General features: G+C 38.9%; 1 protein-coding gene across 8 annotated transcripts in view; it reads left to right on the forward strand.

The window, feature by feature from the left end:
- The window catches only part of STXBP5L (syntaxin binding protein 5L), a 236,220-nt gene extending 218,299 nt beyond the window's left edge, over positions 1-17,921 (forward strand). For all 8 annotated transcript variants that reach the window (XM_084802614.1, XM_084802611.1, XM_084802609.1 and 5 more), the window contains 5 exons: positions 2,756-3,116; positions 6,224-6,389; positions 9,531-9,642; positions 11,476-11,696; positions 12,394-17,921. In XM_084802614.1, coding sequence (XP_084658740.1) covers positions 2,756-3,116; positions 6,224-6,389; positions 9,531-9,642; positions 11,476-11,696; positions 12,394-12,435 — 902 coding nt within the window. In that variant the 3' untranslated portion in view covers positions 12,436-17,921. The remainder of the gene's footprint in view (positions 1-2,755; positions 3,117-6,223; positions 6,390-9,530; positions 9,643-11,475; positions 11,697-12,393) is intronic.
- The last annotated feature ends 494 nt before the right edge of the window (positions 17,922-18,415 follow it).

An 18,415-nucleotide genomic window follows, 5' to 3' on the forward strand; every position in this document is an offset into this window, starting at 1 on the left:
AAAGGCAAGGTGCATATGGCAACGACATGTTTTCTATATGGACATGTAAAGGAAGACCAATAGCCCTTTGTGATGGATAATCTGAACTAAACTCGCCCTGGAGGGGCGTGAAAGCACATTCCAAGAACAATTCCCTGTCTTGATTAAACTGACGTCACAAGACTCTTGTTCTCTTGTGAGTTTTCTCCCAAGCATTCGGAATTCTCCTCACATGACTTTATTCTTGGACCATGTTCTGACATATGCCCACGTGTGGTCCTACAAATACTAAGTGTTTTCGTTTCTCCACATCGTTCCATTATCGTTGTCTTTTGATGTTTTAAAAACTGTTATCTTAGCAGTTGTGAGGTTGTGCCTCATCATGGTTGTATAATCCTGGTGTTCCAGCAAACCCGATAACCAAAAGGAAACCGATACAACGCTGGAATTATGTAGCGTACCCGAACAAATCCAGAACTAGTAAGGAACTTGAATCAGTAACTGAAAAAGATACTGCTGCTAAAAATAAAATTCCCACTTTCCTTTTTTAAGGAACGTTTTCACACAGATTATCTTGTTTGTCTAGCAACATAATTTTACCAATGATATGGAAATTTGAAATATATTTAAACATTGAATTGGAGAAGTGAAAAATACCTAGAGACTCTTCCATGTTGTCACTTGTGTTTGTGTCAGACTCATTTGAATGTGTTGTCACAATATGGATCGGTGGACCTCGCCCCAGGCCCCCTTATTCAGGATTTGTACTTTTAACAAGTCCCTGGGTGATGCTAACCTAACAAGTGGGCCGTTTTTTGTCCCTATTGTGTATTGATATATTGCGATTTCCTTATTAACAATTAATAAAATGACATCCAGAGAGGATAAATAACATGCTTCAAGCAAGCTAGAGAGAGAATTAGATTTGAACTGATTTCTTGAATCCCACTTTGCCTCAGCTGTAACACGTAAGTGTGCCAAATTGCTGGATTAGAAACTGCCTGCTGTCCCTGACCTCCCAGTCCTGATCCAGTGAACTAACCTGCCTAAATCCTGCCTCAAACGTCCACAGAAATTTAGGATTCTGTCGTAAGGAAATTATTCAGAGAAGCAGAGGTTAGGCAACCTATCATACAGATATGTTAACTAGATCACACGGCATCAAAGACCTCAACAATAAAACCCGAAACTTTGAAACTACTTCTATAAAGACATAGGGGAAACATTTCAAGATTAGGTGCAGGCAATGATTCTCCAAATAGGACCCAAATGATCAATAATAATGGGGAAATTGACAAATTGAATTACATCAAATTAAAATGGTTTTACCAAGCAAAATAAAGAGTAGAAGAGAGAGAGAGTAAAGAATGGGAGAAAGTCTTTGTTAGCTGCTCAATCAACAAGGAATTAATAACCAAAATATATAAAAGACTAAAAAGAATAACCGAAGTTCACAACCCAATCAATATATAGATAAACAAGTGGAACACTTTTCTCTTTTGATGTGTTATCAGCATATGTTAATTATACAGAGTAACATATAACTACATATAAGTAGTCATCTGCCATGGGCATTAAATTCTTAAAAATGCAGGTGAGCAACCCTTTTTTCTGAATTAAGATACTTAAACTTGGGCTGGAAACATGGCTCAGGGGTTAAGCTCACTGTCTGCTCTTCCAGAGGTCCTGAGTTCAATTCCCAGCTTCCACATGGTGGCTCACAACCATCTGTACTGGGATCTAATGCCCTCTTCTGACATGCAGGTGTACATGCAGCTAGAGCACTCATATACATAAGTGAGTAAACAAATCTTTTTTAAAAATACATAAACTTGCCTAAGAGTTGAAGGTAATTGTTTTTAAAAGACAAAATCTTTAAATGATTGTCTTTGAGAAAAAATACAGTTTTGAGTTCCAAAAGACCTAACTTTATCCCTAGTTGTTATTTTAAGGAGGATATACGCCTTTAATCGCAGCACCCACAGGGAGAAGCAGGCAGATCTTGAGTTTAAGGCCACCCTGGTCTACAGAGATACAAAGTTCTAGGATAGCCAGAGCTGCACAAGAAAATCATGTCTCAAAATACTCAACATAAATGCATAAAATTTTCATTACATTCTACCTAAGATCAAAAACCAAGTAAAAAAAACTAGCAGACAGAGGAATTCTGAATGTTGACATTACCTAATATTTATTGAGGGTGTAATTTCAGAAAAAGTAAAGGACATTTTCTAGCAAATGAGCATCAAGCACCTGGGACTGCACAGTATGATATGTATTCTGCACTAGCAGTGCGGAAGATGGGAGGGATCCACTAGAGGTGCTGATGGCAGGAAGTAGAGGGAGAAAGTGATGTGATTCTATTTCAATTAAAGACATACTAAGCAAAAAGATAATATATATACTGAATTAAATAAAAGTAAGAATCTCAGAGTTTGAATAAGAAAATGAGTTCTAGTCCAGCTTAATATTATGACTGAGGCTTTAGTCCAGGCTGTATGGACTGCCCCTGGTGCAATCACCCTTCTAGATCTGTCTTCTCATTAGTAAAATGAACTGCTATTTTAGGTTATTTTTAGACCTAAAATGTTATTAATCCAAGTCATTCTAGCAGATTAACTCACAAACGTACTGATTCTGTATATTGTTACAACATTACAAAATTATGCAGGTAAATTATCAAAATGTAGAACATTTATGGCCCGCGCATAAGTAATAAACAGCTAGCTGCTTTAGAAAGGGCCTCACAGGTAAGCGATGTGAATTGTTTTTATAGGTACGTTCCTCTCACTGAAAGGAGCTGTGCTGACATTCTCCTGCATGGACAGAACCGGCAGCCTAATGCAGCCTCCATATGAAGTATGGAAGGACCCAAACAGCACGGATGAGAATGAAAAGACGTGGAAAAGGAAATTGGTCATGAACTACTCCTCCTCATCCCAGGAAGTAGGCGACCATCAGTATACAATTATCTGCTCAGAAAAACAAGCCAAAGTCTTCTCACTGCCTTCCCAGACCTGCCTCTACGTCCACAACATCACAGAGACGTCGTTCCTCCTGCAAGCAGATGTTGTGGTCCTGTGCAACAGCGCCTGCCTGGCCTGCTTCTGTGCGAACGGGCACATCATGATTATGAGGTACTAAGCATATTTCTTGCTAACTGGTAATCACAACAATGCTAGCGAGGTATAATGGTGAAAGGGATATTCGCACGACTGAAGAGAAGTAACCGTTGTGGCGTTTCACTGTGTTCTGTAGTTCAACCAGGTGAAGAGAGATTTGTAGTTTGTGTGTGGAGAGGGCTGATTTTGGTTTAGTTTACTTGTTTCATATACATAACATATATTAATATATAATACATGTATTATTGATATCAAAGAATCCAAGGAAATAATTGTTTCCAGTCATTCATACATTAACTTAATAAGCAATTATTGGAAATGCATTAAGCGCTGTATACAGAAGCTAAACAGAAATGAAATTATCTGTTAATTTCACTACTACATTAGAACTTTACACACAGAACATGACTTGATTCTCATAGCTTTTTATGGATATTGACAAGTATTATTTTCATCTTCCATTTCACATATTAAAAATTAAAGTAAAATAATTTGTCTGAAGGCATAGGAAAAGGTGAAGTCAGCACTCAACAGTGCACTAATAGGCAGCAGGCATTTAAGTAAGATGTAGCTTAGAGAGTTCACTCTACTTAGTGAGATTATATAAAACTTGTGAAACATAAAAATATTACCTAATGGGCTTGTGAATTCAGCAATGCTATGGTAGGTGTTGGATGAAAATGCTACAAGAAAATGAAATCTCTTCAATATATTATAGAAGTGACTGTCATTCGTGTCAAATTCCCACCTTGTCCCAAAGTCATCTAAACAGTAAAATATTACACCAGACACAAAAGGAAGATGAAAATTACTAATGTATGATAATAAACAAGTAAGAAACACAGAAAATAAAAATGCTAGTAGAGGAAATGTAAATTGAATTTTCTTTTGACGAACTTTGTCTCCAAAGTTTAAATGCATTGAATCATTAAGTGTGTAATAGAAAGAAGTAACTTAGAGAGGTCGGTTGGCGTACATGGCTGAGGACACTGGGTGGTGAGCTTCATGTGAAATTTATAAGAAATGGGATTTCAAAGCAGGGAGTTAGCCTTCTGTAGGATGTTAGCCTTCTGTGGGATGTGCACTAGGAAACACTCAAGGAGACAGGGTTGGGCGCTCTGGAGCTGGGATGAAACCTAGCTAGCTACATGGCAAGGAGAGACCAGACATGGAGGAGAGGGAGATGCTGTGGGCAAAGCTGATTTGTTAGACAAGGTAAAGAGGCCACTATGTCTCAGGATCTGGAGAATGTGTATTATAGTAATGAGGGGAAATGGAAAAGAATAAGAATAAAGAATTTGAAAATAAACTGAAAATAAGTTTGACACTTGAGGCGCACCTAAGCCATCCAGCAGACGTTAAACAGCAATTTAAGGTCTGGTCTCTTGGGGAAATGTGGGCTTGAATGACATCTAGAAAAACTGATGACAGCAAGCAGTAGTATGGTGCTGGAACATCCATAAACACTTACTTCGATAATATATATTTCACTATATATATTTTACTGTGTTAGACAGTAAAATTTTGGACCCAAGAACCCCAGCTACTACATTTGTATTCCACGATAAATTAAAATCAGTGAGCACAAAGAATTGGAATAGAGTCTGAGGATTAAACCATAGAAATTCTCTCTGCCTTTGATGTTCAAGAAATGATCGGGGAGAAAAGCCAGTGGGATTGTTGTTCATTGCTGCTTTGTAAAGTTGGCTGGAAATACAGTATCCAAAAGGACATTCCTAGGACTGTCTTATCAAATTCTAGCTGCAGAGTTAGGATAGGAAGGGGCTACAGATGTGGTCTCTCACGTGTGTAAGTGCTCGTCCGTTCTATATGCATCCCTTAAGCTTAGGTCTTGTTTATTTATTGTTGTGTTCCATACAGACACCCTATGAGACAGGAAGATTCCATTCCTGTGCAGAGGGATTGGGGAATTGGGAGCAAAGCAGTCTGTGCCCAGGCACCCTGGACTGACCCCACATGTGTCTCTGTTGGTGCATAAGCTCAGAGACTAAGGAGTTGTGCTTAAAGAGAGACCATAAGCCTCTACATTAATCATTTAAGGATGTTTGCTAAGCATTTATATGGGCTAAGATAGAACTGTGCTTGTGTTCGTGTGTGTACATGTGAGTATATATAAAAGTCTAGACCCAGCTATTCCACTCCTTGGAATATACCCAGAAGATTGCACTACCACACAACAGGGACATATGCTCAACCATGTTCATAGCTGCCTTATTCATAATAGCCAGAACATGGAAACAACCTACGTGCCCCTCAGTAGAAGAATGGATAAAGAAACTGTGGTACATCTACACTATGGAATACTACTCAGCTATTAAAAAACAAGGAATTTCCAAAATTTGTGGACAAATGGATTGAACTAGAAATTGTCATAATGAGTGAGTTCACACAGAAGCAAAAAGAGCTAAATGGTATATACTCACCTATATCGAGACACTAGTCCAAGGTGTACATCCCCATGAAAAACTGTACCTACCAGGAAAGTGGGTAAAAGGGGAGGACATCCTATTGAGACTTTAGGTGTGAGAAGCCTGGGAGAATGAGGAAATAGAAGGATCCAGTGGGTCCTGGAAAACTACAGGCAGGTCTGGGCCCTGGGGTCCTCTACAAACTATGGCAACAGCCAAGGAAAATATAGGCAGTAAACCTCGAACCCCTACCCAGACTAGCCGATGGACAGGACATTCTCCACTGTTGAGTGGAGAAGGAGATCTGACTTTCACACAAACTCTGGTGCCCCATATTTGACCATGTCCCTTGGATGGAGACACCTGGTGGCACTCAGAGGAAGGATAATAGGTCACCAAGGAGAGACTTGATACCCTATGAGTATATACAGGGGGAGGAGGTCCCCCTCAGACACAGACATAGGGGAGGGGAGTAGGGGGGAAGTGGGAGGAAGAGAGGAATGGGAGGATACAAGGGATGGGCTAACAACTGAGATGTAATATGAATAAATTAATTTTTAAAAAGTCTATTTAATCCTAATCTTTGAGCATACTATAAAGAAAAAAACCATAAAATAATGACTTTAAAGTTTTTTATTAAAGGAAAAATTATATCAATGTAAATATGAAATACAGATTTTTTTTTCTATTCAGCTTACCTAGTCTTCGCCCAATGTTGGATGTTAATTATTTGCCACTGACAGACATGAGAATAGCACGGACATTTTGTTTCACGAATGAAGGGCAGGCATTATACCTTGTCTCTCCCACTGAAATCCAACGGTTAACATATAGCCAAGAAATGTATGATAACATTCAGGTAGGTAAAACTCCTTTATAGACATAAGTAGACATGACTGTTAAGAAAGAAAAAGATTACAGACCTCTGTAAGCTAAAGTGTTATTGGGACTGACCATAAATACGCCCTTCCTAGAAGATGTTTTGAATACGTATTCGTCAATGTAATCCTACTGACTTCTAGTATGGTTCTAGGTATACATGGATGTAGTAAGAGGACCTGATTATAGTGAACATTTATAGTATTAGGTGAATTGAAATGTATCTATTTTATTCTAGGGAGTTCTGTTTTAATCCCATTGGCATAAGTTTCTTATGCATAGAGATGGGTTTCATAATAGCATTTTTGTGCAGTTATATTATGTACTTTGATCATATTCACTCTGGAGACACGTCTCTTTCTCGTCTCTCACCCTTCCTATTATTTTGTTTCTACAGAGAATCTAGGTTTCACTTTCATGTTTTACATACATGGTATGCATGTGTGCAATTTTATGGATTTACATAAAATCTAGGACCCACGAATGAGGGAGAACATGTAACATTTGCCATTCTGAAGCTGACTTATTTTGCTTAACATAATAATCTCCTGTTGCGCCTATTTTCTTGAAAACAACAGAATTTCATTCTTTTTTAATTTTTTAAGGTTTATTTGCTATTTTATGTGTATAGGTTTTTGTCTACATGTGTGTGTGCGTGTGCGTGTGCGTGTGCGTGTGCGTGTGCGTGTGCGTGTGTGTGTGTGTGTGTGTGTGTTTCCTGGTGCCGACAGAGGTCAAAGGACAGTATCAGACCATCTGGATCAACAGCTGGGTGCGAGAAATGAAACCCAGATCCTGTGAAAGAGCAGTCAGTGTTCTTAACTGTTGATCCACATTTTCTTTATCCATTGTTCTGTTAATGGACACTGGCACTTATTCTATAACTTAAAAAAAAAAGATGTGCCAGTATCACTGTGGTATGTTAACTAAACATTCTTTGGGCATACACTCGGGTATACAGCTGGGTCATATATTCTTGTGATTATTTTTGGAATATGTCCAAGAGCATGATGGTTTCCATATTGGATGGAGTAATTTATAATCCCACTAGCCATGTGCAAGTTCCCTTTTCAGCTCATCCTTGCCAGAATTGGGTATTTATTTTCCTAATGGTTGCTATTCTGACTAGGGTGACATGGGGTCTGATATAATTTTAATTTGCATTTCCTAGTGGCTAAACACGTTGAATATTTTTCCATATGCTTATTGGAAATTTCTCATTGTCACTTGATTACTGCATTTATTTCATTGTCTCATTTATCAAAACTGAACTTTTTGGGTTTTCTGGTATTTGGTTTGCTTGGGTTTTAATTATCTCCATAGTCTACATGTTAGTCATTTGTCTGCTGTAAATTAGCAAAAAAAAAAAAAATTCCCATTCTGTAGTCTACCTACTCACTTGTTTGTTGTGAAACATCCTGATTTAATAAGTCTCATTTGCAAATTCTTGATTTTACTTCCTTAATTATTTGAGTGCTTTTCAGAAAGTTCTTACATTGTACCCATAATTTGAAATGTTTTCTTACAACAGTTTGAGAGTTCAGGTCTTACATTAAGATTTGATCAATTGATTTTATACAGGGTGAGAGATGAGGCTCTAGCTTGATTCTTCTATAAGAGGCTACCCAACATTCCCAGCACCATTTGTTAAAGAGACTGTCTCTAAAATGTTTTTGCCTTCTTTGTAAAAAAAAAAAAATCATTTCTGGGCCCTCTGTTCAGTCTTGTTGTCCTGCCTGTTTGTTCTTGTGCTGGTGGCGTTTTATCTGTTTTCCTATGGCTCTGTAATATAACTAAAATCAGGGATAAGTGATACCTCCAGAATTGTTTCTTTGGCTCAGAATTGCTTTGGGTGTTTTGTGTTTTGTGCTTCCTGTGGGTTTTGCAATTTCACCCCTTGTTCTGCAGTGACGTTGGTAAAGAGCGCATTGACTCTGTTCATAACGATTTTCACAATGGTCTGCTGACCCATGGGCGTGGCAAGTCTGTCACCCAGCGGCTTCTTCAATCACTCTCTTCAGGGATTTAAATTTTTCATTATTGAGGTCTTTAACATTCTTAGTTAGATTTGTTCCAAGGTACTTTTATCCTATTGTGAAATTGCTTTGTTTTCTCAACATTTTTGTTACCTGACATTTAGGAAAGCTATTAGTTGTGTGTCTTTCTGCTTTGCTGTAAAGGTTTGTTATTTTTAAGAATTTTCTAGAAGATCATTTAGATTTAGGTCTCCTGTATATGTGACCATAATACTGAAAATGGGAATGATTTACTTCTTCCTTTCCTAGTTTATCCCACTTTGTTCCTGGTCTCTTGTTCTTGCTAATACCTCAAGAACTATATTGAGAATGGCTAAAGAATTCAGACTCTTTTCCTGATTTCAGTGAAAATGCTTTGAGTTTCCCCCTATTTATCATTATCTCTATAGACTAGTAGAGTACACAAAATTTAAGGATTATTAAATTTATAGCAAACTGTAATTTATAAATCAAGAGGAATGATGGGGAAATATGTGTTGGGTGCTAATACATGTCCTGTGTGGATTTCAGCGTCAGAGGTTCTGAGGTGGTCACACACATGCTACAACATAAAGATACAGCCGTCTGTTCTCCTCTCTTTAGGGGAGTGTTGCCTTTCTGCCAGGCTTCACAGTCTTAGCTTGAACATCTCCAATGAGTTTCAGTTTAGGTCAGGTGACTGTGTGGTGCCCAAGTGATTTCTGTGGCTTTCTGGGTCTTGTCTTAGTGGAATTGGTGTTTGGAGATATGACTGTGCTGAATTTTCTACTCTTCTCAACAGAATGGTTGGTTGTAGAATCTGCCCCTCCTTGCCCCAGGGTTATGCTAGTGACATAGGACAGTGATTTCCCAGTGTGTGTTCCATGCAGCTTATGACTGGGTTATCTAAAGTTTTGTATTTTTCTGTCCTTACTTTTTTTCCTCCTTTTCTCCTTTATTAACGACTCTGGGGAGCTAAGGGAAGAACTGTGAGCCACATAGAAAACTCATATAGAAAAGATATGGAAAGGCTGTTTTCATGGTGTATTGTAACATAGCATAGTGTTGCCTTCTCATCTAATAATTTAATCTTAGTTGCTCTAATACTCTTTTCTTAATTGGTGCAGGACATGTTAGGCGATCTGTTTACTCCCATAGAGACACCAGAAGCTCAAAACAGAGGCTTTCTCAAGGGGCTATTTGGTGGAAGTGGACAGACATTTGATAGAGAAGAGCTCTGTGAGTAAATATCTTATTTTAAAAAACCCATCACAAAATAGAAGACCTGATTGTATATGTATGTGTGGTTTAATGTACTATATCTCAAATTCTAGACCAAGGTGGTATTGTTTATGCCTTAAAGTTTTAATATTATTTTTAATTATTTAATTAATATTATTTTGAAAATTATGTTTATTAAACATGAATGAAATTAGTCAGTATATTAGGAAATAATCAAGTACAAATATATATTTATAAATATGAATATATAAATATAATGTATATAAATATATGAATAAATATAAATAAATATATATAAAGTAATGAGCAAGCTAATAAGCATCTCAGTTTCAGATCAGCCCTATCTTAGGCACAGTTAATAGTATATGGATTTTTAAATTCTGAAAAAACATTTTAGTCTGCTTTCTTCTACCACTGCTAGAAAATGGATTTTTTATTCACAACACAAGTACATCAGTGCCATGGAAAAATAACTAGTTTGAAAATCTACCAGCGAGACTCTGATGAGCAATAATCAAAAAGGAATAGGAGATAATAGAAAACATTTCAGAGGACAGATACAAATAACATTTTTAGATCGTGCCATCACTGTTTCGTGTTGCATACCAAAATTCCCTTTCTCTTATTTGTAACTGCAAAAAGACACAGGTGCTACTCTATAGTTGAATGTTATTTTAACCAATAAAGGGCACAAGGTATTGAATGCAACAATGTAGAACTTCACATGTGCCATGCTAAATCAGAGCAGGCAGGACAAGAAGGGCCACACATTATATGGCTCCATTCATATATACTGTCCTGAGCAGGCAAACTCATGGGCACTGAAAATTAATTGGTGGCTTCCTGGGGCTTGGGTAATGAGATAATAGGGAGTGATTGCTAATGAGTTTGGAGTTTCTTTTGGCAAAATTAAAATATTCTAAAATCAGAGAGTAGTTATAATTATACAACTTTATGAGACACTAAAACCCAGTGAGTTAATTATATGCTTTATTACAGATTGCTTTTGTGGTATATGAATTGGATATCGGCGAGGCTCTTATTTTTCAAAGCCTAGGTTCCTTTCCAATGTGACATCCCTGGAAATGTTCACTAAATTTCTGCCAAGATAGCTGTGTATTATAATTTGTTTTGTTTTGTGAAAAGCTCTCAGTATGTAAGCAACTCTGCCCTTCAAGCCTTGTAATCACCATGATGGGAAAGCAGAGTCAGGCAGATCACTGGGGCTCCCTGCCAGCTGGCCTAGCTGGATTAGTGAATTCCAGGCCAAGTGGGAGACCCTGTCTCAAAAAACAAGATGTGCCCAGCAAGATAGCTCAGTCAGGGGAGGCACTTGCTACCAAACATTATAATCTGAGTTCAAAGCCTGGGATGCACATGGTAGATGAAAAAAATCCAGTTCCCTTAAATTGTCCTCTGCCCTCCAAAATTATACCATAATATGAACTAAGCCCACTTCCCTGACAATTTTAAGGAAAACAATGAAGGTGGAGAGCACCGGAGGTTAACCTCTGACCTCCACATGCAGGATCACACATATGCACATACCCAAACACATGAACACATACATACATATGTACAAAAAAAAACTATGCCAAACTATGTGAAAGCTCAGCCCCATATGCACACCACATGTAACCGTATCTCCTAGTCTTTCCCTTAGGTTTTTGCCTTAAGCACTCATACCTTTAACACATACATATGATAAGACCAGATATGAATGAAAATCATGAAAGTATTAGAAATGTACGAGAGTATGATTTTGCCCTGGTGGTCATCTTGACTATGAATTATTGATGTGTTTTCTATTTCTGTGGCTTAAATCCTCAGTTGGGGAGGCTTCGGCAGGAAAGGCGTCCCGCAGCCTTGCACAGCACATCCCTGGCCCGGGTAGTATAGAAGGCGTGAAAGGTGCTGCAGGGGGGGTGATGGGCGAGCTGACCCGAGCCCGAATTGCCCTTGACGAGAGAGGACAGCGGCTGGGCGAGCTGGAGGAGAAGACTGCTGGCATGATGACCAGTGCGGAAGCCTTTTCCAAACATGCGCATGAGGTAAATGGCGGCCCAAGGGAACGCAGGCATCTTCATCCGGCCGGCACTAGAAACGTTCAAGTCCTGCATGAGGAAGCCTAAGCAAGACACAAGTGGTGGCACAGGCTGTTAATCCCAGCACTCAGGGAGGCAGAGGCAGGTGGATCACTGTGAGTTTGGGGCCAGCCTGGTCTACAGAGTAAGACCCAGGACAGCCAGGGCTACACAGAGAAATCCTGACTCAAAAAAATCAGAGAGAGAGAGAGAGAGACAGAGAGAAGGAAGGAGAGAGGGACAAAAGCCTAAGCAGTGGTGCTGTGTATCCTGAAATTTGTAAGTACTATGGTCTCCCTACTCAAGGAAATAAAATAATCCTACATTATGCTGAGACTTCTTACCTTGGGCATAGAGTATTCATTGATTTTCTATCACCTGCGGAAAGCTGTGTAGGAAATGGGTCTCTCAAGAAGGGTCCGTAGACATCACAGTTCACATCTACCATTTTGTCTCGGTCACTGAACATCGTTTCCTGTCGGCTAAGTCTATACAGCTTAAGCATTTGTGTCTTAAGCCTTTCTCATAAGCACTTTGCTCCACACAGAGGCCATACAATTTTACTGCACTTTGAGATTTAACTATGACTAGCTCAATACTGATTTGCTGAGTAGCGTCTTTACCGTTTCATAGCATCTTTTGACTGCTGGTTTTCTCTTTCCAGTTGATGCTGAAATATAAGGATAAGAAATGGTACCAGTTCTAACCTTCTAAAGAAGACAGTGACTGCTCTGAGAAACCATTATTCAGGGAAACCAAATTTATTCCCAGCACCACTATTCAACTGCTAGAAACCAGTTTCTTCTACAAAATGTTCCATTATAGTCCATCTGAGGTTACCATAAAGGAGACTTATCAAAGGCAAAGACGCTGTACAACACAGAGGCTGGAACCCTGGTTACAACCCCAAGACATTGGCTGAATTTGTCTTTTCCCCATGTGGAATGGATGTTATCATCTTGGCATGTAATTTGCTAAGAATTTATGTTTGGAAACTATGGGGAGTCCTTTTGATTTGAAATTTCCTGTACAAACAAAAGCATTAATGCACTTAATGAAAAAAAAAAATCTTTGCATGATAAATTAACATCTTAAGAGGAAAAGAAACAAAAGCATGTTATAACAGAAGAAAATGGATTTATGGTAAACTACTTTTATGAATTGGGCCACACTCAACAATTTAAAAATCTGCATTAGAAGATATCAGTGCATTTCAAGTATATTTGCCACACTCAACCGAAAGAAATCAAAACAAACCCAGAATTCCTTCTCATCTGAAATCTTCCTTATTATGCTAAGACATAACTGAATTTTCACAGCAAGAATCTGATTCACTTTTTTCTCTCTCCATAGTATTTCACATCATTTACAGCTCCCATTCATAATCAAGTGTTGCCAGTATAACGAAATATTCCCAACACTTCTTCTCCCATATCTGCCACCCTCAAGATGAGTTCCCATTTTTTGTCATAAACCGTGCAGGGTTGAATCACCTCAAAGCATTTTTTTTTCAGCCTGGTTTACATGCTACAGAGGAGTTGGCGATAAGTTTGCAGAAACAAGACTATAGGAACAATGCAGTTAGCTTTGAGAACTGATTTCACAAAGAGTGGAATTTCACATACCCCAATTTCAGTTTCCAAAGCGATATATATTTTTAAAGCACCATTTGTATCCTTATCTGCCAATTACACAGTATATTACTGTTCAGACCCAAAAGGGTCTACAATCCCAAGGTGCTTCTGCAGCCTGATTTTCACAGACCCAACTGGTCACTCTCTTCGATGTGGTTCAGTAAAACCTCGGCTAATGAACTGGGAAAGAGATTCTGAGTTATTACGCTTCTGATTCACAAGGGCTTTCATTAAAAAAAAATACTTTGGGGTTCAACACTTGTTAATAGAGACATTGATGAAACATCGTGCTGTTTTAGCTATCTTGGCCACATTCATCATTATGATAACACAATCTATAGATAATGATGCAAAATCAATAATGTTGTCACTAGTTAGGGACTAAGCTAAGTCAAGAGGGATGTGTCAGTAAATACCAAATGCTGTCTTAGAAATTCCCAAGAGTGAAGATCAGCTCTTGCATGGTAAAACGAGCTGTCAGAGCCAGCAGAGAAGCACACTAAGGAAAAATGAGTGAAGACTCCCGCTCGCTCTATTGAATGTGCTTGGAAGTCAGAATCTAGGACTCGCCTAAGTGGATGTAGTTCCAGTTTTTAAAATCTTAAATTAGGTGATTGGCTGATTGAGTTTTAAGGTCTTACTGGATTTACATTTGCATTTCAGACATCACTATTTCCTTGAATCCAACTTAATAGACAAGACTATCATTTTCTTTGCCTTTATATTTCTTCTTTGGGATGGTGCTCCCTTTACATTTTTTTTCTGTCATTTTAAAGAGAGAGCAGTGATAATTAAAAGAACCAGAAAATACACACTAGGTCACATTTATCAGAGTCTCTGAATTCTGGTTTTTAAAAAACATCTCTCTGTAAACCCACCTCCTGTTACAGCATTAGTACAGGAGAGCTTGGCACGAAACACAAACAATAGACACCTGGTTTGTAGACGATATAAGGCTTTTTTTTTAAAGTAATGAAATTAAAAGCCAGGACCTGGAAAAGATTGGCAGCCAAACTGCAACACACAATTTATGCCATCTGTTTTAAGGATCCAAATGTCTTGTTTTCCTGGATACTTTAACATTTCTACATTTTAAAATGAGCAAAAAGAATATTTCTTTTGTTTAGGAATAGTGAGTTTCAACTCGAAGTAGCACTGAATTCAATGAGAATCTCTGAAAGGTCCAGTAGTATTTAACTTGTTTCAGGGTAGAGAGCTCTCCCACCATGCTCGAGACTATCGGTTCAATCCTCAACACCGCATGCATGCGCACACGCACACACACGCAGATTCACTTGTTCTATAGCAAGGGTTCTCAATAGCAGCACCAGTAGCACAAAATTCAATCTAGCATATTATGGGATGTTAACAATGCCCTTGGCTTCTGAACTCTAAATGCCAGTAAGAACCTGCTAGTAATGACAGTTTAAAAAAAAAAATGAGCAAATTGCTTCCAGTTGAGAGCTACTATTTTACATCATTTAAAAGAGACAGACTGTGAAATACATAAACTATTTGTCTTTATAGAAAACAGCATTCAACAAGAGCACGTTACCTTAGCAAGAGAAGTTTTGCCCCAAATTTCATGTGTGATTCACATGCAATAGAGTTCAATTTTGGAGAATCAGTGAACTAACAATTGTAAACTATTTCAAAGCACACAGTGAATATATCAAAAAGGACACACCACATTTCACAATAGATGTGCTTAAAATTCTGGCTTCAGCAAACACATCAGAAAGTTTATAAATAGACATCACTTGGAGGTAGGTGCTTATGTCATGCTAGAAAAGAACAAGTTCTTATAAATGTTTAAAGCTTAGATGTGCTTGCCAAATTGTTAGCTGAACCCTTTCTTAATATAAGAATAACTCGTCCCACAAATCAATGGTCAGCAGAATCCAAATTAATGAGGTTTTACTGTATCAGAATTATTTTTATAATTCAAAGAGATAGCAATAACAATAATTTAACCATAGATGTGATTTTTCTCTTTGAACTTTTCTGTTGTTGCACTAACCACACACACACACACACACACACACACACACACACACACACACACACTCGCCGCCACCACCATTTTATCATTGCCATCTTAGGGAAATGAGTAATATTCATACATGTGATCGTTTGCATTTTCTCATCTCTCTTCTGCCTTGGACCATGAGAAAAACCACTCCCCAGAAACTTTAACAGTGCTGCAGAAGATGACCCTGAGTCCCGGTTACCACCAAATTACATTATCCCTACGAAGTGGCATCTGAAGACAAGGCTTGCAAAGCACCGTCGGGACAAGGTGACATTGCCTCCCTATTCCTTCCTCAGCAGAAAGCCCCTCCTTAGCGTCCCAGATGAAGTGGACCGTTCATTCTCTTCATCAGTAACAAGAGAAGTGTCTGTCCCCCGCTTCTCATGGTAATGTACGCAGTGATCCACTGTGAAATCACCTATTTGTCTTGGGTTTGGGTGGAGGGGACTCACTTATTATTTCAAGCCCCTGAAAACGTGCTTCTCTGACTTCGTTTCTACATTTCTCTGAGTCCCAGACTTAGCACTCAAGTCACCACGAGGGTCGTTATGTGGCTTCAGCCTCAAGTGTACATGTGACAAAGCTGGGACGTCTTCTAGCAATTCCATCATAGAAACGTTTCTCAAATCTTTTGGAATTGATTCTCAGTAAAATCCAGGTCTCTAGTAAAATCCAGGTCTCTAGTAAAATCAGTTCCCTTTTTGTATGGCCCACCAATACCATTTTAAAGGTATTGTTTGCCCATTATCTGTGCCAGTTTGAGAAAATAAAGAGTAAGATTAAGCCCGCGATTGGTTGAAAAATAAGATATGTTCTGTGAGATACTTAGCTATCAGGCCTTTGGACAGAGTGATAAAATGAAGAGAGCCTGGAAAGGAAAACTAATTCTTTTCCCCCTTGGCCTAGGATTAGGATAGCCTTTGTATCACAAGCTTCCTCGGGGGAGGGTGCAAACACGCTTCCCTGACCACACTGGGTCACGGAGAGCGTGACAGAGAGACCAGGTCTCGCTCTCTGTGTGTCAGCAGAAACAACAAGCTATCCAGCCTCTGCACCGGCTGTCACTCCGCCCTGTCTCAGGTGGCAGTATTGTGTGCGCTCAGTCAGGTGCCCGAGACGATTGTCACCGAGACTGTCTCTCATGTGCAAGATTCCAGGAAGCATGTGCTAAAGTTTAGAATTCTGATCCACAGACCACATAGCCTTGAATGGAAGAAATCGGTAAGGTCTCATCTACAAAGGGGAGAAGGTGCAGTGTGGTGGGGAAGTGTGGGGGTGTGGGGGGGATTGAGAGCCTGAGTGAAGTGGAAATCTTGCTGTACCCAGAAGCACAGGCAAATGCCTTTACTTATGTTGGTTTTTTTTTTTTTTTAATGAAGGAGTGATTGCCAATCTTGGCTGTACATAACAGTTCACTTGATATTTTTAAATGTCCAATGATTTCAAGAAGTCTCAGACTGGGAACAGAACACCGGTATTCTTGAAAGCCCTAAAAGTGGGTCTGACGTCCAGCCAAAATTGCTAAGCACTGCTTTATGACCAACTAAAAAAGATTCTTGTTTTCCTTGGCCAGCTTTTTGCTCCGTCCAAGGGAGTGTGGAAGGCAGCATGGGAAAGACACACTTTTGCTTGCCTGGCATTTGTACTGTGCCTCTCACAGAATGAACGCAAGACCACATTTCTCATCAGGCAGCTCCCGGGTCTTTGTAACTCTATAATATTATTATGTGACTTGGCCTTTAGTTACTTAAGTTAGAGTTGTAAGTTTTGACTGTCTTTCACATAAGATGCCAGAAATACCACCATAAATACACCAGTATATAAAGCTAAGTGGTAAAATTAATGATCAATATCTGGACCATGGAAATTCGCTAAATAGCCACTAAATCAACCCCAAATTTATTATGCACGTTTCTTCCTTCGGGAGCAGACATGGTGCGTGGCTCCTGTTTTGTTAAAGGTGTCCTACTAGACCTCACTTTAGCAGACAGGGAGAAAACACTTCCTTGTTTGATTGTTGTCTCAAAAGCTCCCCAGGCCCACTAAAATTAGCTCTCTTACTTACTGGGTATATGCGTAAATGGAAAATCACGATCTGATGACCAGCGTCCTGGAAAAGTGATTACACCCCATAGACAGGAAGAGTTGAGCCAGTGGGAAGCAATGGCACACACAGAAGAGAATTCAGAGTTCTCCCCCCTCACGGCGCCTCCCCTCCTGGCTTGGCCCACCCTTCTCAACTGAAAAGCCAGAAGATAAACTAGGTGGTGGCTTTGGATAGTTGTACACAGGATCAAAATCTCTAATAACCTATAATTTTTAGTACTTAATTATGTGATGTTTTATTCTAGGAAATAAGAGACAGACAACACCATTGATGTATCTTTCTTTCATCTTCAGAATTTTTGCATCTTTTCAAAAAAAATGATAAATTACTATTTTTCTGTTGCATTCAGCAATTGTGACTATACCTAAAATTCTTGTAGTCTGTAGAGATATCAATAAAATTGTATATGTTTGTACATAGATGCTCTCTTATGTCATGATGTCATATACTATTGATTTTTGCCAAGATTAAATATATAGAGCTAAAGCCCTCATTTGCAAACTGTGAACTATGGTTTTACCATGAACGAATGTGTTTTTAAAGATGTGGAGGGGATGGAAAAGCATAGTAATTTGAGCAAAAACAGAAAACAAAATCCAAGTTCCCCAGATGAACAGATTTCTGTTAGAACTTATTGATTGAAAGGATTAGAGAGACCTGTTCAATTTCTCTATCAAACTGGGCACATGTGTAACAGTTTAGTGAACATTTTAAAGACAGCTTGCAAGGCTCCTGATTGGATTGTACCTGTGGTGGAAAAGACACTGCTGAGGCTCAAGGACTCAGAAACTCGCACAGGCTTTGAATTTTTTGTTTTTAACAGCTCAAGCCGGAAAAATGAATCTGCTGTGAATTTATACTACCCTCTAGTGGCCATGATCAGCATTCTGCTTTTGCCAGGCAGTTAGTTCCC

This window comes from Acomys minous (genome assembly GCF_964271855.1).
Source record: "Acomys minous genome assembly, chromosome: 11".
NCBI classification, from domain to species: domain Eukaryota; kingdom Metazoa; phylum Chordata; class Mammalia; order Rodentia; family Muridae; genus Acomys; species Acomys minous.